The following is a 25,866-nucleotide window of genomic DNA, read 5'->3' as shown; positions in this document are numbered from 1 at the left end:
TGTTTTAGTCTTAATTGTTTTTTTTTTTTTTAAGATCAAACATTTTGTCCAATTTAAGCATTGTTTTATAAGTTGCTGTCATTTAGCAAACTTACACATATTAAGAATTGTAGCAATTTTTTCCCATAACAAGTTACATAAATATGTCTACTCAAATATAATGCTGTAGTAATAAATAAACATTTGTCTTTTTTATGAAAAATGTAATTTTTAATTTTATCCCTCAAATATTAGGGTTTTTTTTTTAAAGAAATGACATTTCCCTGTAAAAATGTCCAGTTTAATGATGTAACTTGTTTAAATGAACTAGAAACCACCCATCCACATTTATATGTAAACTATTCATATGTTATATGGTACACATATTCATATATATTACATATATAATGTTTATATATCATATGGTACACCCATATATTCATATAATATATGGTACATGTATAATTTTTAAAGATAATTTGTTCCTGAATTAACAAGGAAATCATTCTCAGATGAAGTTTTAATTTTTCAGCATTACTATCATTTCTAGTTTCCTTAGGACAAAATTTAGATTATAAAGTATTCCTGAAGTTATAAATACTGTCTTGCAATTACATAAGAAAAAAATGAGAAATCGTTGCTATTCAATGTTAAATAATACTTTTAATAGTTTTTATTAAGTCAGTAGTTGTTTCTGCTACTGTGGTTGGCGAAACCCCCAAGTTACCCCCTTATTTACTCTATGAGATTCTACTGTTCTGCCTTTTAAATGGAATTTTCCTTCTCTTTCCTCTTTACCTTGTTAACATACATGTTTCAGTTTTGGTTGGGTTAAATGATTCTTTCTATAAATTTTTTAATCTAGTACCGCTGACATTTGTAAAATATGAAAGAGATTTTAGACATAATTTCCCTCCTTCAGGGAGGTGGCTGTCCTATTGGACAGAATATACTTACACATCTCAACTCTTACGCATGCAGCAAAATATATAATGACTTACCAAAATTTTGCCAGGTGGCAAGCGTTGATGAGGGGAAGCTAACATACAGTAGGTACTATAGAGATGAGAGAAGGAGAAGAGCTTTGGGGCTCATGTGGCCTGTCTGGCTTCTAGGAGGAACTAAGACTAAAAGTCAGTACGTATTACGTAGGAACATGGTAGGTTTTTCTGGAAAAGAAAGAACAGATGCTGGCTATGTTTCATGGGAATTGCAGACAATTGCCAATACAGACCACAGGTTTGAGAGAGGTCAGGCAAAGAGCTGGGATTTTGAAATTATTATACTAATCTGAGATTCATTTTAAAAAGTAGATTTAAATTATCAAAGAGAAAGGGATAAGATGAAGCTGTGAAATTGCATCTGTTCCCCATTATTAGATTTGAAGAAAGAGTGAAAAAAAAAAGTGAATGAGGCCGGGCGCGGTGGCTCAAGCCTGTAATCCCAGCACTTTGGGAGGCCGAGGTGGGTGGATCACGAGGTCAAGAGATCGAGACCATCCTGGTCAACATGGTGAAACCCCGTCTCTACTAAAAATACAAAACATTAGCTGGGCATGGTGGCGCGTGCCTGTAATCCCAGCTACTCAGGAGGCTGAGGCAGGAGAATTGCCTGAACCCAGGAGGCGGAGGTTGCGGTGAGCCAAGATTGCACCATTGCACTCCAGCCTGGGTAACCAGAACGAAACTCTGTCTCAAAAAAAAAAAGTGAATGATGCCTGTGTTTAACAGTCAGGTGGAACCAACATTGGAGGTAGGGAAGAAGCAGTTGAAAAGCTACGAGAGCCGGTAAATGCAGTGTCTCAAAAGAAAGAGGGGTGGCCTAAAGAAACAGAACATGTGAGGATTGAGAATTAACCCATAGGGGCCAAGTGAGATAACATGTCTGAAGAAACATAATTGGTGATTTCTAGATTGAAAATGTTTTCAGAATTAGTCTAGAATGAGAATTAGTGAAATTTATTACAGAATTAAAGACAACACAATCAAAATTTTTAATTGACTCTAGTGTTTATTAATATCCTCCATGTAGAAAAGATAACAAGTCTGGAAACATAATACTTTAAAATTACAAATACGCCTTTCTGTGCCACTTGTGAAACTAGCCTAGTAACTTGAATAAATTACCATATTATGGCTTTGTTGCCTGGAACTGCTCCCACCTTCATCCCTGCTCCCTGCCCTATAATCAGGAGTTTCTTGTGATACAGGAGAGCAGTTGACAGGGAGTCTTGTGACAATGGAGGGATTTAGGGACTGTTAGGATAGTTCTGGTAGAAGAGGGATGAATGAAATATTTGTCAAGAGTGTACAATTTATAAAACCAACCTTAAAGCTCATTCCTAATGGTAACAAAAGCCAACATTTATCTAGAGGTTTTTATATACCAGGCATTATTCTAAGCACTTTAAATACATTAACTTATTTTTGTTTTACAAATGAGGTACTTTAAAGTGCAAAGAAGCTGAAATTCTTGATTCCTTAGCTAAGAATAGCAGAGCTGGGATTTCAGAGCAGCCTGGCTCAGACCTAAACCACCATGCTGTATTGCCTCTACCCAACATCATCAGTATATATTTTTTAAAGTAATACTGGGCTCTCCTCTCCACATTTAAAAATAAATATCTATGTCCCATGGTTATTTTTTTTGTTTGTTTTTTACTGTGGTAAAATACACATTACCAAATTAACTATTTTAACATTTTTTACATCTACAGTCTAGTGGCATTAAGTACATTCATATTGTTATGCAGCTGTCACCACTATCCGTCTTCAGAATGATTTCATCTTCCCAAACTGAAACTCTGTACCCATTAAACAATAACTCCCCATTCCATCTTCCCTCCAGCCCCTGGCAATGAACATTCTGTTTTCTGACTATGAATTTGACTCTAGGTATCTTGTATAAGGGAAATCATAGCATATTTGTTCTTTTGTGACTTAGCGTAATTTCACAGTATCTTCAGGGTTCCTCCATGTCACATCATGTGTCAGAATTTCCTTTTTAAGGCTGAATAATATTCCATTGCATGTAAATACATCTTGTTTATACATTCATCCATTGACAGACAGTGAGTTGCTTATACCTTTTGGCTACTGTGACTAATGCTGCTATGAACATGGATATACAAATACCTGTTTGAGTTCCTGCTTTCAGTTCTTTTGATATGTAACTAGAAGTGGACTTAATTCTATCTTTAATTTTTTGAGAAACTGTCATACTATTTTTCACAGCAGCTGCAACATCTTACATTCCCACCAGCGATGCCCATGAGTTCTACTTTCTCCACATCCTCATCAAGCACTTGTTGTTATTCTCTGTTTTGTTTTGTTTTTTACTTTTAATAATAGCTATCCTAATGGGTATGAAGTAGCCATAGTTATTTCTGTGGTCTAATTTTATCAATTCTAAAATTTTGGCACTATGAACAATATTTTGTCTCTAACAAATGCTTATGGCTGACCACTTAAAGCCTGAGGAATCCAAAATGTCTAGTGCTCATCTTATCTGGCAGTTGGCCCCAAGGTAAAAACCCTAAATCCCTTTAGGACCAGAAAAAAAAATTTACCTCTTTAAAGACCTTGCTGTATAAACATTCCATATAATCCATGATTTCTGATTGATTTAAATGCCAACTGTATTTGTTTTATGATTTTGTAAGTGAATTTAGAATGTTGTCTTTCAACTTCTATTGCTATCCAAAAGTACTCTCTGAAAAAAAAAAAGAAAAATCAGATAATTAATATAAGAAGCCAGAAGACTAGAGCTTGATTTTTTAGAATTGGCAGTTGGTATGAGAATTTTTGAAAGATGTCTGAGTTTAAAACAAAAACTCACTATAAGTTGATAATTAAAAGAGTTTGCCCAAAACCATAAAAATTGGTTTATCTGATCTGCAAAATGCTTTCTTCAGGTTAAAAGATTGTATTACATATCCATCTTAACTGTTGCTATTTTTTTCTTTCTTTTTTTCTTTTTTTTTGAGGAGGAGTTTCACTCTTGTTACCCAGGCTGGAGTGCAATGGCGCGATCTCGGCTCACCGCAACCTCTGCCTCCTGGGTTCAGGCAATTCTCCTGCCTCAGCCTCCTTTTTTCTAATTTGCATAGTTTTACTGGCTTTTTAAGCCCATATACCAATAAAAAAAAATTGAAAGTTAATTCTGTATAAAACACTATGTTGGCCAGGCGAGGTGGCTCACACCTATAATCCCAGCACTTTCGGACGCTGAGACGGGCGGATCACTTGAGGTCAGGAGTTCGAGACTAGCCTGGCCAGCATGGCAAAACCCCATCTCTATTAAAAATACAAAAATTAGCTGGGCTTGGTGGTTTACGTCTGTAATCCCAGCTACTTGGAGAACTGAGGCGGGAGAACCACTTGAACCCGTAAGTCGGAGTTCAAGTGAGCCGAGATCTCACCACTGCACTCCAACCTGGGCAACAGCGAGACCCCTCCTCAAAAACAAACACTCTATGTTAATGGCCATGGAGGGGAATTGTATAGTATACCTTACCTGCCCATACTCATTTCTGAGCCTGCAGTCAGAAAGTCATATTATTCAATTTTTAGGCTCTTTAATCTGCTTTTATTAGTCAGAATCCTGCTTGATCAGTTAATATTCTGACTCTACTTGTTTTTCTGACTTTTTAAGAAATAAAAAAATATTTGAATTATCCTGGATTCAACCCCTCTCTATTTCTATAAATCAACTACTGCATTAAAAGGTATCTCACTAACAACCTTATTTGTGCCATAATTTTCTCATTTTTCATGGGAAAAAATTTCTCCTGTTCTCTCTTTCTCTTGGTTAAGATATATTGCTCAAGTATTTTTTTCTTTTGTGTTTTTGTAGCCAACTGTATCAATTCTATTGACTTCCTGCTGCTTTCTCATCAGGTATAGACTTAAATCTCCCAAGGGGATTTTTTTTTTTTTTAACTACAATAAGATGTTCTTGATCATGTGCTTTCTTTTTACAGTGTTCCATGTTACATCCTTTATTCATTTTCAGTTCTTTCTCACACTTCATGTTCTTAGAAATTCCATCTGAAATTTAGAAATCGTCTCCCATTTATTAAAATGAACCACTGAAATTAGGACTTCGTAACCCAAAAAGATATTTTAATTGGGCTATGATAATGATCTTAAACTTTTAATCTGTACTAGATTAGTGCATGTTTTCAGCTCATGTTACTTATTTGACTCTACTGTGTAAACACTGTTATTCATTAACAAGTCCATGCCTGATCAACACTAACTATTTTTATGCTGGCATACTCAAGTGTTTCTTGTTTAGCTTATGAAGAATGGCCATAGGATACTCATCTTGGGTTATTTTGAGTGCTTTTCCAAGCATTATTTTAGTAGCATTTTTCTGATATGGAGTAACTTCCAAATCCTTTTTGAAAAGCATTTTAGATGAGTCTTTCTTAGACTGCCTCAAAAACATGTAGATAGCTACTAACTCTGCCTTGCTTTCACTTTTGTCCTTTTTTTATTTCTTCTCATTTTCCTTATGCGATTTTCTGTCTGAATTCCTGTCAGATAATAGGTGCTTGGTAAACATTGGTTGTATTAAATGAGATTAGGCGCTTTTTAGAAGGATTTAAATTAATAGTTTACTTACAGTATTCCTAGTACATTGTTTTTGTTCCATAGTTGCTGTAACATAGTTTAGGGAGACGAAATTGTTAAAGAATGAGCCCCTTTGAATTTCAGCTTTCCTGGTAAGACTTGGGAAATGACACATTTACTCATCAGACTTGGATCTATCTACAACTTCTCTCCTGGCCTGAATGTTATTCTGTATATGAGCCTATGCTCAATTTTCAATTACTGTATTACTTTAGTTATTTTAGATACTTTTCTTACCTTTCTAAATATACTGCTGATCTCAGTTTATTTCCTTTATTTTTAATCATTATTATCAATCTTTTACTTGTCATGTATCAGATGAGCTGAAAATTCTTATGACACGTCTGTGTTTATATAACAGAAGCTATGGCCACTCTACACTAATGTGTGCTTTTGGAAGCTGTCATTTGATTAAAGGCTTAAGAGATTATATTGGCTAAAAATGTAGCTGGTCTGGCTGAGGGCCCAGTTGTCTATAACTGAAGAAAACAAATTTTGTATTTATTTAGTACTTGTCTTTACTGAGTACTGCAGTTTAAGGATTCAGTAGTAAAGTCATAACCACTTAAATCAGGCCTCCCCAAACTACGGCCCGCATGCGGCCCCCTGAGGCCATTTATCCGGCCCCCCGCCACACTTCAGGAAGGGGCACCTCTTTCATTGGTGGTCAGTGAGAGGAACACAGTATGTGGCGGCCCTCCAACGGTCTGAGGGACAGTGAACTGGCCCCCTGTGTAAAAAGTTTGGGGACGCCTGACTTAAATTGTGCAGTTTTGTGTAACAGTGATTTTATCCTGTTAAGATATATCATTATAAATTAAAGAGTATAGATATCCTTTTTCATTAGAATTTCATGTGATACCAGTGTGACAGTCAGCTAATCTTTTTGTTTATGATGTGTTATCTTTTCTGACACTGGTAAGAGCACTTAGTATGCACGGAAGAACACAAATATTAAAGAAGACAAAATCTGAGTCTTGTCGAAACCAGGATTTTGATTTTAATTTTCATCAGATTTTTTTTGACAGGTCTTGGAATATTTAAATTTTAAAGTGCTTTTTTCTTAAATGTAATGTATTGCTTAAAATCCTTATATTCTTAGGCTTAGTATTTTTTGTGATTTAGGATCAGCTTTGTGTATCTCAAAGAGGCTGAAGTTTTATTTATCGGAAAATAAACAGTTGACATTTGAATAAACATTTATTTATGGTGCAGTCAGTGTGTGCTAGGGACCATGCTAGACCACAGGCTGTAAGGAAAGAAGATAGATTTGATCATTTCCAATTGTTTGAGGAACTTAGTTTTACCAGCATGTAAATAGATTAAAATGCAGTGTAAGTGCTAGAGGAGATCTCTGTGTGTTAAATGCTGTGGAGACTTGGAGAAGGCTGCAGATAATCTTCCCTAGCAGTGTTGGAAGGCTGCTGCTCCAAGGTGACTTTTGTGTTAAGCCCTGATGGTGAATCTCAGAATACCTTGTAAAAATAAAAAGCACTTTACGCTATATTCTAATGTAAATAAGATTCATTTTCAAAATGTCAGATATTCCCCCTTTATGGTTAAAACAGTACATAGATTACAGTGGCTGTTTAAAAGGGGGACAAAAGTCAAGTTTAAACTTTTCATGGTTGCTGGAAAGCACATTTCTTTTTCTCAAGAAGGCATTTGAGTTGAGCATGTATACTGTTCATCCTTTTAAATGTTCATTCTTAACACTCTATAACCCACAGCATTAAGTCGGAAAGTGTTTAAATAGTTGAGGAACTACCTTAATACTTGATTGAAGTTTTGCTTTTACACTCCAAAAAAATTATTAAAAGTCCTTCAATACAATTTATGATATTATACAAGTTCTTATATATAATTTACTTTTTAAATCGCACCCAATTTTGTATCTTTAAAAAATTACCTACATGAAACAGCAGTAGAAATACGTGAATGTGTATATATACATAATTATTTTAGATACTATATACAAAGTAAACCAAGATTTTTGTTGCTTATTCTCTTTGAACATTTTTGCTTCATTATAACTTGAGAATAAATATCTTATTTGAGCTTTTTTCTTTCTAAAAACTGATTTCTACAAAAGTTAAAGTAACAGTAATCAAAAATGAAACTTGCATATATTAGTCAGAGAAATGCCAAGAAAAACACTCAAATAATAAAATACTTAAATCAGGACTATGAACTCGTGAAATCCTTCTTTTTAAGAACATAGAGCAATACAGATTTATTTGGGGGTCTGGAGCTTGTCTTTTAAAAATAATATATATTACTATATCATGGTGTGTGATATACTACTAGTATACTAAATATTTTATTTTGTACTCTTAGGATCTACAACTGGAATATGGACAACATCAAGGTAGTTACTTTTTAGGTGCAAACAAGTAAGTGAAGTTCTCTTAAAACTTTATGTAAATTCAAGAATGATTAGGTTGCCTTTAATATTATATTCTAATATTTAAGGTAGTAAATTGTATTAGTTTGGTAGATATATTTTACAATATCCGTTTAACCTTTTTCCATTGCCTCCTTGCTCATTATTTAGTTAATAATTGTCATAATGAGAAGCATCACATAATTTTTTATATCAGGCTACTTTGCTGATCTTAGAGAAAACCAAGTGTATTCCCACTGAACACAGATACATGTTTTAGCAATTAATTTATTACTGAAGTTGATCCGTTTATTCCTTATAAAACTTGATTTGGTACATCTCTAAGATGGGTTGGTCACTAAAAACAGCTGAAATTATTCATATAACTTAGAAATCTTAAATTTTTGGCTATAAGGTTTTTTTAAAGTAGGTAGTTAAAATGTGTGTTTGAATTCTTAAAAATTACCAATCTATGCAGTAAATAAATTCAACAGTTATTTAACGCCTCTTCTACACCAGGCACTATCTAGCCGATAGGAGCACTATCTAGCCGATAGGAGCACAATGGTAAAAAAAAAAAAAAAAAAAAAAAAAAGCAGCTTACAGACATTAACAATTTAAGTTGTTCATTTGCCAGGTATGATGGGAGACAGAACTTTGCTATTCCCCTTAGAGTCTCATTTTCTAAGTTTGTGGATAAATTATCATCATAAAAAACTAATTTGTAAGGGAGTATAATTTAAATTACCAAAATCTTCCAGTAGTGCATATATTTTAATAATCAGAACAACTTAAAATTTCTTTTTTATTTTTTTGGGGCAGAGTCTCACTTTGTTGCCCAGGCTGGAGTGCAGTGGCACAGTCTCCACTCACTGCAACCTCCGTTTTTTGGGTACAATTGATTATCCTGCCTCAGCCTCCTGAGTAACTGGGATTGCAGGTGTTCACCAACCATACCCAGCTTATTTTTGTATTTTTAGTAGAGATGGGGTTTCGCCATGTTGGTCAGGTGTTCTTGAACTCCTGACCTCGTGATCCTCATGATCCACCATCATTGGCCCCCCAGAAGGTGCTGAGATTACAGGTGTGAGCCACTACACCTGGTAAAATTTCAAAATATTATTTCAATTGCAATAAAGAGTTGAGACATACATATTCCCATATTTTAAGTTAAGCAGTTGAGAAATAGTAACTAAAGACAGCTCAAATTTTAAGGATAATAGTGCAAAATCTTGCCTCTCTCTTTTTTTAATAAACTAAATATCAAATGTTTAATTTTTTTACTTAAATATACTATTCTTTCATAACACAGAGAAAAGGCTTTAATGACAACCTAGAGATATACATTAGTTTTGATTTAGGGTAAACGTCAAATAAATACTATTGTAGTTTAAAAAATGTTTTTAGCTTTGATACTGTTATTAAGTAGTTATTATTATTGGCACTTATATTTTTTTAAATGGCAAATAAGTGTAAAATTTTCCTGGTAGAAAAATGAAATTTTACCTAAATAGTGACTATTTGTGATTTTTAAATTGTCTTAGTTTGTTGGTGGGCAACAAAGGAAAGTTTATCTCATATTAGATTAGCAAATTTAAAAAGTGTTAGGTTATTTTCTCTAAATGTGAGGTCACTAATTTTAAGAACTTTCTTAGCAAATTTTAGTGTATTTTAAGAGACTGAAAAATTTGGGGAAAATATTTTTTTACCTTTTTTTGATTTATTTAAAATATATTTAAAAAATTTGTACAGGCCGGGCGCGGTGGCTCAAGCTTGTAATCTCAGCACTTTGGGAGGCCGAGGCGGGCGGATCACGAGGTTGAGAGATCTAGACCATCCTGGTCAACATGGTGAAACCCCGTCTCTACTAAAAATACAAAAAATTAGCTGGGCATGGTGGTGCGTGCCTGTAATCCCAGCTACTCAGGAGGCTGAGGCAGGAGAATTGCCTGAACCCAGGAGGCGGAGGTTGCGGTGAGCCGAGATCGCGCCATTGCACTCCAGCCTGGGTAACAAGAGCAAAACTCCATCTAAAAAAAAAAAAAAAAAATTTGTACATGCAAAGTACAAAAAATAATAAGGCCCCTCACTAAATGCTTTCCCAGATTCCTTAGTCACCATTGTCTGATTTCTGAATGTTAGACATTTTCATAGTATATAATTATTTTAGCTAGGTAAAATGTTAATAAGTTGCCCAACCTTCACTTTTTGATTAATTGGATCCCTGCTTAAGGAACTGTATTCTATATAACGAACCCTTGGCAAGGTAGGTTGGCCAAAAGTTTGACCTCTGGCTGTGTTTTATGTGTAGGTATATACATACATCATGTGACATGAGCATGGATGTAGCACTTCTCTTGCTGTATTGATATGTCTGCTTTATTCTTGTGATTAGGCAGTGTTTTAAAAACTTACAGGATTTCCTGCTTTCTCCATAGGTGATCAGGCAGGCAGATTTCCATTGGTGGGTTTCTACCTATTCCAGACCGTGCAGGAACTATCTAATTACAGTTGTTACACAGGAGTTTTCTCCTGTGTAACAGGAAGCATATGTATTTTGACTTATACTTGGTTGTCTCCTTTTCTTTGGAATTCTAATCTCACTAGGGTCAGCTTTTTCTGATAATTTATTTAAAACCGATAAAATCATTATTTTTAAAAGAAGACACTAGTCTGGGTGCGGTGGCTAATGACTGTAATCCCAGAACTTTGGAAGGCCAAGGCAGGAAGATCATCTGAGGTCAGGAGTTCAAGACCAGCCTGGCCAACATAGTGAAACGCATCTCTACTAAAAGTAAAAAAATTAGCCAGGCATGGTGGCAGGCACCTGTAGTCCCAGCTACTCAGAAGGCTGAGGCAGGGGATTTGCTTGAACCGAGGAGGCGGTGGTCTCAGTGAGCCGAGATCGTGCCATTGCACTCCAGCCTGGGCAACAAGAGCAAAACTCCATCTCAAAAAAAAAAAAAAAAAAGGGTGGGGGACACTGTTTATGTTTGGTTTTAATTTAGGGCAAAAGTGTTAAAGGTAAATTCTTTTCTGATAAGCAATAGTGAAAAGAGTAAATTGAATTACACAGTGCATGCCACAATTGACTATAGTAATAGTAAATGCCAGATGGCTTTTCCTATAAACCACATGACTTTGAGAAATGTGCCTCTATTACTGCTAGTAAAGTGGAAACTATAATAGTACCTGCCTCATAGGATGCTAAGGATGAAATGGAATAATCCCTGTAAAGCATTTAGCACATTTAGGATTTAGAAAATACTTATTAGTTGCCCTTATTTATGGTAGTTATTCAGTAAATAATTGTTGATTATATGAGCAAGTAGATAATATGAGTGAATAAAACTGCTCTTTAATTTTAGGGTAATAGGGTATTTTTTTTTTTTTTTTTTTTTTTTTGGTTTGATGTGTAATCAGGATAGTACTTACAGATTGGGGGCAGTTAGACAATTTTGAAAGATATTCTAAGCTGTAGCACTGATTCCTTAGCTAATGCAAATATGCTGAGTATTTTGGTGGTCGTTTTAGATCTCTCTCTTGTCTGTTTGTACATTGTTTTATTTTTAACCTTTTCATCAAAATTTTCTACTCATTTTAGATTGACTTAGAATTCATTATCTGAAAGCATTATTTTTGTTTTGTTTTGTTGTTTACTTTCTAAAAGTTTCATAATAGAAGAATTCAAGTGGACTAATGAATAGTGACATTGTTTATGGTATAACACTCAATCTTGGCAAATAAATCAGTTTCACATTTTCTCCAGTGTTCTCAGGATGTAATATTTACTGTAAACAGACCTTTTAGCAAATTTAGCTGTATTTCATTTTCTCTTTTATAAAGCGTAAAAAGTAAATGATACATCCTACTTTTCATTAAGACTGCATGAATTCTGCAATTTCATTAATAAAATGTCTTAACGTATAATAGAGATTTATAGGTAAATGAATTAAAATGTACATATGAGGCTGGGCATGGTGGCTCATGCCTGTAATCCCAGCACTTTGGGAGGCCGAGGTGGGCGGATCATGAGGTCAGGAGTTAGAGACCAGCCTGGCCAACATGGTGAAACCCATCTCTACTAAAAATAACAAAAATTAGCTGGGCATTGGTGGTAGGTGCCTGTAATCCCAGCTACTCTGTAGGCTGAGGCAGGAGAATCACTTGAACCCAGGAGACAGAGCAGTAAGCTGAGACCATGCCATTGCACTCCAGCCTGGGTGACAGAGCAAGACTCTTGTCTCAAAAAAAAAAAAACAGAAAACAAAATGTACATATGAATCCCTGGGGCATGGGCTATCTGCTTTTTCATGTTCACTTACCTCAACCATTCTCTTATTGTTAGAGAACTCTCAGGAAGATTCTTTTTTAAAAAAGTGGAATGCCAGCTGGGCGTGGTAGCTCACAGTTTACGCCCATTATAATCCCAACACTTTATGGGAAGCTGAGGTGGGTGGATTGCTTGAGGCAAGAGTTCAAGACCAGCCTGGGCAATATAGTGAGAATTCGTCTCTACTGAAAAATACAAAAATTTAGCCGGGTGTGGTGGCATGTGCCTGGAGTCCCAGCTAACTCGGGAGGTTAAGGCACGAGAATTGCTTGAACCTGGGAGGTGGAGGCTGCAGTGAGCCAAGATTGTGTCACTGTGCTCCAGCCTGGACAACAAAGCACGACTACATCTCAAAAAAAAAAAAAAAAAAGTAGTATGCAGTATAAATTCAATTAAATATGGGACCTGAAAGTAAAACTGTTGATACATTTTAAATTATCTTCCTATTTTCAAATCCTAGTATTTTCTATTGGAAAAAGAAATGTATCAAAAAAGATTGCCATGTGCTTAAGAAAAAAGTATTTTTTTCACATCTAAAATTATGTAGAAGCCCACTGTACAGTTCAGAGACACTATGTTTAATTTGATAAAATAGTTTAAAGCAGCACTTCTCAAATTTTCAAATTTTTGGTCTCAGAAGTTTTTTTACAATGTTTAAAATTATTGAAGATTTCAAAGAGCTTTTGTTTATAGGTGTTATAACTATCTATTTTGTAGTATTAGAAATTAAACTTAAAACTTTTCAAAAAATATTTTTAAATATAATATCGTCATTATTTCTTACTATAAATAACATACTAGTCTTGTGTGTTTAAAAAAAATTCTCCATTCTTAAGGACCAGTTCAAATGCCACCTCTTTGCAGTGCTTTCTTATATATATAATACGCTGATTTCTCTTGTGAGACTCAGAGGCAGCAAATAATTGCCATAAAAGGTTTTATTATATATGTCAGTGCACTACAGCACATTTTTTGTTGAGGTCCACTAATAAAATTTTTTTGAAAAACATAGCTATTTTTTTCTGAGACAAAATAATATTAGTAAGAAAAGTAGCATTGTTTTACTTTTTATTTTCTCAAATCTTTTTAACACTATCTTAATAGAAGGCAGCTAAATTCTCATGTTTGCTACTGCATTTAATCTGTTGTGATATCACACGTCTTTTAGTCTCTGGAAAACTCCAATGTATACTCGTGAGAAAATAAAAGCAACAAAGGTGTGACATATTTTGAAAATAGTTTTGACCTTGCATACTGCCTACAGGAGACTAAGAGACCCCAGGATTTTTATACCACAATTTGAGAACTGCTAGTTTAAGGAAATGTTAGTCAATAATAATAAAATTCTAATCAAGTCCCAACTCTGTCCTAAATTACTCTTCTAAGCATTTTACTTACATTAATTCAGTAGATCTTCAGGCAGCCACTTTGAAATAAGTACTGAAGTGATTTCTACTTCACATAGCTGGAAACGGAAGCATAGGAAAATCAAAGTCATCCAAAGCCATATCCTCTGATGGTGAACACAGGATTCATGTTCAGGCAGTGTTGGGTTTAAAGCCTGTCTGCATTTTGCTCTGCTGCCTCTAGACAGAAACTCCTGCTTTCTTAGAGTTGGCCCTTGGAGGGCTTTGTGAATAAGATAATAGTTGACTATGGTACCTCACTTTTGTATCTCCAAAATAGAACTTACAGTTAGTTTATGGTTTTCCTATAGGATTTATCACTCTGGAGTCATAAGTTTGTCATTTTTTTTTTAAATTTAAATTGTTACTAATCTAGGCTAATTAAAATATTAGATGCCTGAAAACTATTCTATTAATTGGTTACAGAAGATAACCATACCTTTCAGTTTCTCTAGTTTAATGTTTTGTAATTCTAAGGGCAGTTTTTCCTCATATGTATTAGAAGGGAAAGTTATTAAAAGGTGCTACCTTTTAACTTTTAGGGAGAGTAAAATTTTTGCTGAATCACTTTTATCCCAGTAGTTCATTAGTAACTGTATTTCTCTCCCCTGTTAGCTTTGAGAAGTCTATTGAGTTTTTATGCCTAAAGAGTGTAATTTAGGAGGTGTGCTGCATGAACTTGCAGTGAAAAAAAGTAAGGGAACTTCAGGAATGCCATAAGTTCTCTCTTACATTCCTGAAAATTAAAGTTTTGTATACTGCTCCTAATGGTAAAATCCTCGACCTGGTCTGATACAGGCTTAGTCTCCCAAAAGTGTAAATGTGTTTGCCCGTGCACCACTGGAGAACAAATCCTTCAGGTAAGTGAGTGTCTTCTGTGAAAGCAAAGTGCTACTACATTCATGTATTCACATCACATGCACGCATGCTTCCACAGAGAGAGCCAACATGGTGAGTTTCATTTTGTAGGACTGCCTGAGAGCATGATGTTATTTTAAAGCGTGTCACCTTCCTTCTTTTAAGAAAAAGAAAGTATATCGGCCGGGCGCGGTGGCTCAAGCCTGTAATCCCAGCACTTTGGGAGGCCGAGGCGGGTGGATCACGAGGTCGAGAGATCGAGACCATCCTGGTCAACATGGTGAAACCCCGTCTCTACTAAAAATACAAAAAACTAGCTGGACATGGTGGCGCGTGCCTGTAATCCCAGCTACTTAGGAGGCTGAGGCAGGAGAATTGCCTGAACCCAGGAGGCGGAGGTTGCGGTGAGCCGAGATCGCGCCATTGCACTCCAGCCTGGGTAACAAGAGCAAAACTCCGTCTCAAAAAAAAAAAAAAAGAAAAAAAGAAAAAGAAAGTATATATATAATTTTAGGTGTCAGGTGTAACATTCCAGGTAGAATTTGAATCCTGGAAACTCCTGACTGTGACCCTGCAATTATTGTTTTGTCAGTACTGTTGTGACATTCCATGGTGAATTGTCTTCTGTTTAAACTGATATTTTTCAATAAATATTAGGATTTATTTCATTCCTTTAAAATACATATATTAAAACATTAGCAACAGGAAAATAGAGGTATCTCATTAAATATAATTTGATGTTTTATGGTTGCAGAGGTGATCACTATAGCAAATTTTCAGTAAATGGTAAAAAATTATTCAAAAAATGTATTAAGTGATAAAAACATATTTGATAGTCCTTTGATAAATTATTCACATTATTTTTTGTTGTTTTTTTCTTTTAAGGAGTCTTCTCAAGTCGGTTGAAGAAGAATTGCATCAGCGGTAATTTTAATTTTTAATCTTAAAGTACTTCATGTCATAGACAAGTAAAGTCAGTTTGCCCTGTTCTCTGTTATATAGCCTATTTGTTTTAGTTCTTTCTGTTTCTTTCTTTTTCTTTTTTTTCTTTAGTAGAGACAAGGTCTTGCTCTATTGCCCAATGGATTGCAGTGGTGTGATCGTAACTCACTGCCTTGAATTCTTGGGCTCATGTGATCTTTCCACCAAAGCCTTCCAAGTAGCTGAGAATACAGATGTCTACCATCATGCCTGGCTACTTTTTTGAATTTTATTCTTAGAGATGGATTCTTGCCATGTTGCCCAGGCTGATCTCAAACTCCTGGTCTCAAGCAGTCCTCCAACCTCAGCCTCCCAAGTAACTGGCATCACGATCCACCATTCCCAGCTCCTTGTTTTAATTCTGAATCTATCCCATCCTATAAAGATGTAGAAATAAAATTTTATCTTACAGTAGCTTTTCCTGCATTTTTGAAAATGTCTTCTTATGCTGTTTTGGTAAAATCTGTTTAATAATCTATTATGCTTCTTTTTAGAGGACACGTGGCACATTTAGAAGATGATGAAGGGGATGATGATGACTCTAAACAGTAAGTTCTGTCTCTGTTTTTGGTAAAAAGAAAACGTGTCATTTGACCTGATTTCATCCTGATCTCATCAATCTGGCAGCTTAATATTGATGGAAATTTTAATATCATTAGTAACATAGTATTATGGGTTGTACTTCGGTTTATTTCCTTTTTTTTATTCTAGTTGGACTAGCTTGGGCTGACATAACAAAATGCCATAGACTTAGACAATAGAAATTCTCACAGTTCTGGAGGTGGGAAGTTCAAGATCAAGGTACCAACCAACTTGGTTAGGGCTCCGTTCTTGGCTTGTAGACAGTCTTCTGGCTGTGTCTTACCATGGCCTTTCCTCACTGTATGCATGTAGTGGGGTCAGAGGTAAGAGTGATCTCTGTCCCTCTTCTTATAAGATCACCAGTCCTGTGAGATTAAGACCCCACTGTTACAACCTCATTTAACCTTAATTAATTCTTGAAAACCCATCTCCAAATATAGTCACATTGTGGGTTAGGACTTAAACATGTGAGCTTTGTAGCAACACATTTAGTTCATTTTTTTCCAAAGAACTTATTATAGACTAGCAGTTGAGGGCATAGGTTTTCCTTTTTACCTCACTACTTTGTGACCTTGGATAAAGTTACATAACCTTCCTAGGCCTTGAAATCCTCATCTGAGAAATTTGTGCTTCATCATCTTACAATCTTTTTCTCTATTTTGAGACAGTGTTAGAAACAAATTTTCAGTGCTCCAAAAGAAATAGCACTCAAACATAAATTTTCTAAGTAAGGCACATTTACGGGTGCATCTCTGAGATGGAGCAGTGGCAAGAGCACCACAAACAAAGGGAAGCAGGGGTTTTTAATTCCTAATGCAATTGGCCTTAGCTGCTGTGTGTTCCCCTGTTGGTTGGGGTCGGAGTGCACAGTCTAAGCTAAATGTATTAGCTAATTTGAAGAATGCAGGGAAGAACAGTTTTGGTGGGGAAAGCTGTTACAGTAGGGAGGGGGTGATTTCTTGGTGGGCATGCCTGAGCACAGCAGGGTGGGTGGGGCTGATAAATTGGCTGGCAATATTGCTTTAGACAAAACAGGGAAATAAGACTTCAGGGCAGACAGTACAAGGAAGACAAGACCTCTTGGTGAGGAACACCTTATCTGTAACAAAGTGAAACCCTTTGAAGAGGAACTGTCTAAACTACTTGTTTTTAACAGAAAAAGTCTTGCTTTATGGCCCACCTAGAGTGCAGTGTTGTGATCTTGGCTCAGTGCAGCCCCAACCTCCTGGCTCAAGCAGTCCTCCCACCTCAGCCTCCTGAGTACCTGGGACTGCACCTCCACGCTTGCTAGTTTTTTATTTTTTTGTAGAGATGGGTTTCTGTCATGTTGCCCAGGCTGGCCTTGAACTCCTGACCTCAAACAATCTGCCCGTCTCAGCCTCTTAAGAGTGCTGGGATTACAGGGATGAGCCACTGTGACCCTCCTCTTTCTATTTCTAAAACTGATCCTGAGTTATAATGAATCTTAAGTTCAGTCACATTCTGCCTATAATTTCATAAAGCATATATATAGTTTTTGATGAGCCTCATCAAAGATGTTCCATATCTAACAGTAGCACAAGTGAAGTTTACAGTGTGATACATTTTATACCATATTGTTCTCAGTTATTTACTTTTCAGTTGATAAAACTGGAATTATAATTATCTTTTCCAGTTTTAATTACAGTATAGTACTTGGAACCAGGAAAGTGTATTACTCAATTACTTGTTTTTAAATTAAATTTAATTCTTTTAACAAAATGTACATAGTGACATTTTGATACATATAATGTCGTGATCTGATCAGGGTAATTAACGTAGCCAACATCTCAAACATTTATCATTTCTTTGTGTTGGGAACATTCACTATTCTCCTTCTAGCTGTTTGAAACTAAATAATGCATTCTTGTTAACTATAGTCATCCTACAGTGGTATAAGACAATAGTGCTTATTATTTTTCCTTTATGACTGCAATTTTGTATCTTAAATCTCTCCCTTTCCTCTCCTTTTCCCTGCCCCTCCCAGTTCCTAGTAAGCTCTGTTCTGCTTTTTACTTCTATGAGATCTATTTTTTTTTTAGCTTCCACATGAATAAGAACATGTGGTGTTTTATTTTCTATTTTTGCTTATTTTACTTAATATAATGCCCTCCAGTTCCCAGTTATTTCTGAATAATACCTTAGTCAACATTTCACAAAATATTTTGGAAAAAAACAATAATCTTAGAAAATGATTCTTGTCTTGCAGTTTTTTTCTGTATCTTTGTAAAATGAATAGTTCTAATTCTAAACTTTTCTGTTTTTAGTTCAACTCTGAAAGCAAAAGTTCCACCTCCTTTACCACCAAAGGTAGACAGATTTATTTTTCAATTTGATTTATGTGTATTTGCTATTATTCTGCCAATTTAATACTTTGTTGAGAGTTTTTCTAGCTTTTCATTTGTGATCCACAAAGAAAAATGAAGTCGATATAAGTAAATGATTTTTTATTATATTTGTATTTTTTTTTAAATGCCCAACTTATATTTAGTGTTCATTCTTTTTTTTCCTCTCTCTTTTAAGACAGAGTCTCACTCTGTTGTTCGGGCTGGAGTACAGTGGCATGATCTCAGTTCACCACAGCTTCCTCCTCTTAGGTTCAAGCAATTCTGCCTCATCCTCCCCTGTAGCTGGGATTACAAGCACACACTACCATGCTGGCTAAATGTTTAGATTTTTATAAAAATTTTTTATTATTTATTTATTTTAATTTTTTTATTTTTTAGTAAAGACTGGGTTTTGCTATGTTGACCAGGCTGATCTCAAACTCATGACCTCAGGTGATCCCTCCACCCTGGCTTCCCAAAGTGCTGGGATTACAGGCACGAGCCACTGTGTGCCTGGCCTTATTTAATGTTCATCTTAAGTAACAGGTTCTAGGAATTTACACTGGAAATGATTATACTAATGGATTAGTGTTATTTGACTTGGGTTAGAAAACTCACATTTCTTATGAGATTGTTTTTCTCAAAATCTACAATCTGTTATTGACTTTTAAGAACAAATGAAGGGTAGTAATTTATCATAGATATTTAATTTTCAGAAGATAATTTTATATTAAAAATATAAAATAGTACAATTTTTAAATACTTAACAACAAAATTATTTTTCCAAACAAAATTATCCTAAAATAGTAATTTCAACTGATAGGGTGTTTTTTTTTAAAAGGTAAAATGAGCTAATATATATTTTATTTTATAAGTTCATATACATAGCAAATTTTAATTATAAAATGAGCTGCTTTAAAGTTTAAAATCAGAGTGTTACAAGTGAGAGTTGGAGTCTTACCATTCTTGTCATTCAGTTTACTACTATTTCTATTTATTTTCATTTTATACAATTGAGACAATCCTGATTCATGCAAGTAAATAATACTGTACTTGCTTGTTTAGTTTTATCATAGCAGAACTATAGAGATCTGAATTTCAAAGAAACTAGTGCTGAGCAATAAGAAGAAACACTTTTTTTTTTTTTTTTTTTTTTGAGACGGAGTTTCGCTCTTGTTACCCAGGCTGGAGTGCAATGGCGCGATCTCGGCTCACCGCAACCTCCGCCTCCTGGGTTCAGGCAATTCTCCTGCCTCAGCCTCCTGAGTAGCTGGGATTACAGGCACGCACCACCACGCCCAGCTAGTTTTTTGTATTTTTAGTAGAGACGGGGTTTCACCATGTTGACCAGGATGATCTCGATCTCTCGACCTCGTGATCCACCCGCCTCGGCCTCCCAAAGTGCTGGGATTACAGGCTTGAGCCACTGCGCCCGGCCGAGACACGTTTTTAAGAATTTACAAATTCTCCAAACCTTCAGCCAACTGCAGGTTTTGACATTGTGTGTACAAAAAGTGTCTCAGGCATCCCATTTGCTGTGTTGGTATTCTCCAACGTGATAACATTTTAATTTGTATACTCTCATGCCCCTGGTCCGAAAGATTAAGCATTAGCATAAAGACATCGAGTCATCTAAGAGACAGCTTAGATTAGCCTTGAACTTTGACTAGCTTGAATGTTTAAAATAAAAAGAGATTCATTTAAATTGGAGGAGATAAGAAAGACTGGAATATTTTTATTTGACTAGTCTAAGTGGGAAGACTTGTGAGAAATTAATAAAAAGACTTAGAGACCCTTTTATTTGCACAGCAGCAAAACCTGAGATGTACACATTTTAGTATACGTTTTTGGAATATATTTAAAACAATAAGATAATCTGAATTGGATGGTTGAGTAACCTTTAAACTCATCTGGTAAACCTCTAATGTATAATAGAAATAGTTTGAAAGCTTCTAACATATAATAGCACTTATGTCAGGAAAATAATTTGATGTTTCATTGTTGGTCTCTTTTTCTGTATCATTTCAGCCTAAGTCTGTCCTCATACCACAGGAAACGCTTTCTGCTGAGGATGATAATCAAGGAACAATCAAGAGATGTCCCTTGTCAGGGAGCCCAGCAAAGCCGTCCCAAGTTCCACCTAGACCACCACCTCCCAGATTACCCCCACAAAAACCTATTGCCTTAGGTAATGGTGGAGGGTGACAGCAAATGTGCTACCAGGTTTTCATACTATGTCGGATGAAAAAACTTTTAAGAGATTATTTGAAATTCCTTTGATGGAAGAGAGAAGGAAAGCAATGGCTGTGGGGATGTTTTCTGCTTTTTGCCTACTGGTTTAAAGTGTTTTTATGATTGGATTCCCTGTGGCACAGTCTGAGATATTTTGTCCTCATTTCTCATTTCATATTTAACTTTCTCTTTTCTGGAGATTGGTTCCCCATTCATTTATCTACAGTGTAGAAACAATGCAAATTAAACTGTTAGCAAACATGGAAAGTGTGTTTTGCTTCTAGGCTACTTCTGTTTTAGAAGAGAGTACCTTGACTAACTCCTCATTTCATTTAATCATTTCTTTAAAAAAAAAATTGGTATTATTTGCTAGTTATTTGCCTCCAAATTAATACTAGAAGATGCTATTTTAACACTGTAAAGACTCCTCTGTGTTTATCCAGAAGAAGCAATTTTTAAAAAGAGCAACTAGGCTGGGCACGGTGGCTCATGCCTGTAATCCCAGCACTTTGAGAGGCTGAGGCGGGTCGATCACCTGGGGTCAGGAGCTCAAGACCAGTTTAACCAACATAGTGAAACCCAGTCTCTACTTTAAAAAAAAAAAATTAGATGGGCATGGTACTTGTAATCCCAGTTACTTGGGAAGCTAAGGCAGGAGAATCACTTGAACCTGGGAGGCGGAGTTTTCAGTGAGCCAAGATCACGCCATTGCACTCCAGTCTGGGCAACAAGAGTAAAACTCCTTCTCAAAAGAAAAAAAGAAAAGCAACTATTAAGTTTATTGGATGACATAATATAAATCATCCCTTTTCTAAAAGTAGTTATAAATTCAGTATTTGGTTTTTTAATGCTAACAAATACATGTGCTTAGATACAACCTGAATTTAAATTTGCCTAATATGCCAAAAATAGAGGTATAAATAGAAGAATATATAGGACATATATATATGTTCTATATATGTATATATATAAGGTATAAATAGAACATATAGAACATATATATGTATTATATATTATATATATTATATATAATGAAACTAACATATATATTATATATAATTTATATATAATATATAAAATATGTATATAAATAATGTATTTATATATATAAATATATAAATGACTTCTTTCATAGTAAATCTGATTGAGTGATTCCAAATGAATAATGATACTATCTCAGAGTTAATATTTTTATTTCCTACTTGATAACTTTGAATAAAAATTTTCATGAAGAGTAATCATTTTCAATAAATGTATCTTACTGAAGGAAATGGAGTGAACTCCTTCCAGTTAAATGGTGAACGAGATGGCTCATTACATCAACAGAATGAACATAGAGGCACGAACCTTTCAAGAAAAGAAAAGAAAGATGTACCAGTAGGTATTGATATTCATAAGTTCTACTTGTATTTGTTTCCTTTTTCACTGTTAAGTTAGTTTCATGTTTACAATTAGTGAAACTATAGCAATAGTATATTTTACAATTACTATATTGATATTTTAGTGTATTACAATGGTGAATAGATTATTTAAATCTTGAAAAAAGTAACTGCTATGGTAAACTTGAATGATGGCTTTTTATCATTTATATTATTTAGACCAATTTGTTATATAGTACATTATAAAACATCTTTATACAGGTAAATGCTTAGTATTCTTGTGATTGTTCACAAAATATTACTATTCTCATTGAGGATAATTGATTCTTAATAGTTTCTCTTACAGTCTTGTGAAGTTATGGAAAGAAGGACATAGATAAAGAAAGCTGTAGCTTCTACTTCAGGACAAAATTCTAACTATAGATAGGGGTCCCCAGCCCCTGAGCCACAGACAGGTAATAGTCAGTGCCCTGTTAGAAACCAAGCCACACAGCAGGAGGTGAGTAGTGGGCTAGTGAGCATTACCGCCTGAGCCTCACCTTCTGTCAGGTCAGCTGCAGCATTAGATTCTCATAGGAGTGCAAACTCGATTGTGAACTGTGCATGCAAGGGATCCAGGTTGCACCCTCCTTTTAAGAATGTAACTAATGCCTGATTATCTGAAGTGGAGCAGTTTCGTCCCCAAACCATCCCTTTCCTGACCATTCTTCTGTGGAAAAATTCTTTCACGAAACTGGTCCCTGGTGCCAAAAAGGTTGGGGACACTGTTAGAGATTACATAAGTAGTGACATTGCTGCTCTTACCACTTCAGGAAAGGTGAAATTAGCCTTAGCAGTTAGTCCTGTCACAAATGTTAGCTAAAACATCATAACTATTAACATAAATGTTATTCATCAGGGATCATAAAAGATAAAAAATGTTAAACATTTGTAAAGAACTGACTTATAATCACTGGAAGACATTCATCTATCATCATAGAATTTAAAACAGTAGGAAATCCTCAAAATCCTCAATATCTCAACAGATGTCAGTGAGATGAATGAGATTTTTTTTGAGATTTTTTTTTGAAGTTTTTGTATATACTATTATTTGTTATTTTTATAGAAATTTGGAGTATATTCAGTATGTTCGTACACATGTGTGCTGTGGTTTCTGCAGTAAGCACATCACTAGAGGCTTTGTGCTATATCTAACTTTTTAAAAATACTTCACTGTAGAATATGACATACTATTCTTAAAATTCAGTTAAAACATTTGGTGTTATTCCTTGTAATTTGTGAAATTTAGGTTATTTTTAACAAATGTATAAAATGTCCTTCAGGAATGGGTCTTGTGAAGTTCTGTCCAACTGAACAGTGCCTTTTTGCTTTCAACAACTTAAATTTTAACAGACCTGCTAACATAATAGTACAGAAATACAGCTGAGTGACTATAATACAGAAGAGAATAAATAGCCTCTGGGAGATGTAAACTTTTTTTTTGAGATGGAGTTTCACTCTTGTTGCCCAGGCTAGAGTGCAAGGGCACAATCTCGGCTCACTGTAACCTCCACCTCCCGGGTTCAAGTGATTCTCCTGCCTCAGCCTCCCAAGTAGCTGGGATTATAGGGGCCCACCACCACACCCAGCTAATTTTGTAATTTTTTAGTAGAGATAGGGTTTCCCCATGTTGGTCGGGCAGGTCTCGAACTTCTAACCTCAGGTGATCCACACTTTGGCCTCCCAAAGTGCTGGGATTACAGGCATGAGTCACCACGTCTGGCCAATGTAACTTTTTTTTTTTTTTTTAACCTTTCTTATGGTACTAAGTAAACATTTTTTTATGTATGCTTTTTTTTTTTTTGAGACGGAGTTTCGCTCTTGTTACCCAGGCTGGAGTGCAATGGCGCGATCTCGGCTCACCGCAACCTCCGCCTCCTGGGTTCAGGCAATTCTCCTGCCTCAGCCTCCTGAGTAGCTGGGATTACAGGCATGCACCACCATGCCCAGCTAATTTTTTGTATTTTTAGTAGAGACGGGGTTTCACCATGTTGACCAGGTTGGTCTCGATCTCTCAACCTCGTGATCCACCCGCCTCGGCCTCCCAAAGTGCTGGGATTACAGGCTTGAGCCACCGCGCCCAGCTATGTATGCATTTTTAATTCACTTTTGTGTTACCTTACTTTATTAAGATAAGGTAATTCTTAAATAAATATGTCCATGGCTCTTACCATAGGATAAACAGTATCAGTGATAAATTGAAGCATGCTTACTGTTTATGCTGTAATTCTCGAAATTATTTACAGCCCTCACACCTGTAATCCCAGTGCTTTCAGTGGCCAGGGCAGGGGGATTGCTAGAGACCAGAAGTTAAAGACTAAACCAGGCAACATAGTGAGACCTGTCTCTAAAAAAAAAAAAAAAAAGTAGCTAGGCATGGTGGCACATACCCATAGCCCTAGCTACTCGGAAGGCTGAGACAGGAAAATCACTTGAGCCCAGGAGGTCAAGGTTACAGTGAGCTATGCTTGCCTGCCACTGCACTCCTGCCTGGATGGCAGAGCAAGACCTTGTTTCTTAAAAAATTTAAATAATGACAAATAATAAATTTAAGTAGTATTTTAATTTTAATTTTATTTTATTATTTTGTTTTATTTTAAGATGGAGTCTAACTGTCACCCAGGCTGGAGTGCAGTGGTGCAATTTCAGCTCACTGCAACCTCCCCCTCCCTCTCCTGCCTCAGCCTCTTGAGTAGCTGGAATTAAAGGTGTGCACCACCATGCCTGGCTAATTTGTGTATTTTTAGCAGAGATGGGGTTTCACCATGTTGGTCAGGCTGGTCTTGAACTCCTGACCTCGTGATTGGCCGTTCTCGACTTCCCAAAGTGCTGGGATTACAGGTGTGAGCCACTGTGCCTGGCCTTATTTATTTTAAATAATATTTACAGCCATTTCTATTACTCTTTATGTTAAATCTGAGAGTTATAACTTTCAGAGCTCCCTAATTTAAGGGTGTTTGAGAGGCTAAGACAGGTGGATCACATGAGGCCAGGAATTTGAAACCAACTTGACCAACATGATGAAACCTCATCTCTACTAAAAATACAAAAATAGCCAGGCGTGGGTGGTGGCAGGCGCCTTTAATCTCAGCTACTCAGAAGGCTGAGGCATGAAAATTGCTTGAAACTGGGAGGCGGAGGTTGCAATGAGCAGAGATTGCACTACTGCACTCCAGCCTGGGCAACAGAGCAAGACCCTGTCTCAAAAAAAAAACAAAAGACAACAAAAAATGATGTTTTGCTAAAATAGATGACATCAGATAATTTAAGAACATCAGTGTAAGAAAAAAAATATATAAATTATTTGCAAAATGGAATAAAAGGTTATCAGAAATTCTTGATAATAATAAGCTGTTTGCATCCTCAAAAATATATATACAAAGTAAAATATATCTTAATTTCAGCAATGTTGTATTTTTGTGTCACATATGAAAAATCAATTAACAGTAGCTTTTTTATTAATTTTCATCTCCTTGTTTAAGTGACTCTGATGTATAGCAGCTCTAGGGAAAAATTATGTCATTCCTTAAAATGATGTTACTGATATTAACCTTGACAGAAATCTAGACTGTCATAAAATTCCTGTTGAAAGTATACCCAGGGGTTTCCTCTCAGGGGACAGTTCATATACTCAAGAATGTGGCCCCTTGGAGAAATATCTGGCATTTTTCAGGATAGTGTGGGTGAGCAAATGTGTTACATTTCTTCTCCTT

At 35.6% G+C, this 25,866-nt stretch overlaps 1 protein-coding gene across 6 annotated transcripts in view; it reads left to right on the top strand.

The window, feature by feature from the left end:
• MAP4K3 (mitogen-activated protein kinase kinase kinase kinase 3) overlaps window positions 1-25,866 on the top strand; it is a 192,138-nt gene that overhangs the window by 131,225 nt on the left and 35,047 nt on the right. For all 6 annotated transcript variants that reach the window (XM_003926787.4, XM_074396229.1, XM_074396227.1 and 3 more), the window contains 6 exons: window positions 7,953-8,008; window positions 15,481-15,519; window positions 16,071-16,124; window positions 18,444-18,486; window positions 20,532-20,691; window positions 22,003-22,112. In XM_003926787.4, the coding sequence (XP_003926836.1) occupies window positions 7,953-8,008; window positions 15,481-15,519; window positions 16,071-16,124; window positions 18,444-18,486; window positions 20,532-20,691; window positions 22,003-22,112 (462 nt within the window). The remainder of the gene's footprint in view (window positions 1-7,952; window positions 8,009-15,480; window positions 15,520-16,070; window positions 16,125-18,443; window positions 18,487-20,531; window positions 20,692-22,002; window positions 22,113-25,866) is intronic.

Source organism: Saimiri boliviensis, chromosome 1 (genome assembly GCF_048565385.1).
Source record: "Saimiri boliviensis isolate mSaiBol1 chromosome 1, mSaiBol1.pri, whole genome shotgun sequence".
In the NCBI taxonomy this organism is placed as follows: Eukaryota; Metazoa; Chordata; class Mammalia; order Primates; family Cebidae; genus Saimiri; species Saimiri boliviensis.
The sequence above is the reverse complement of the archived record's forward strand: the minus strand, read 5'-3'. Positions and strand labels throughout refer to the sequence as shown.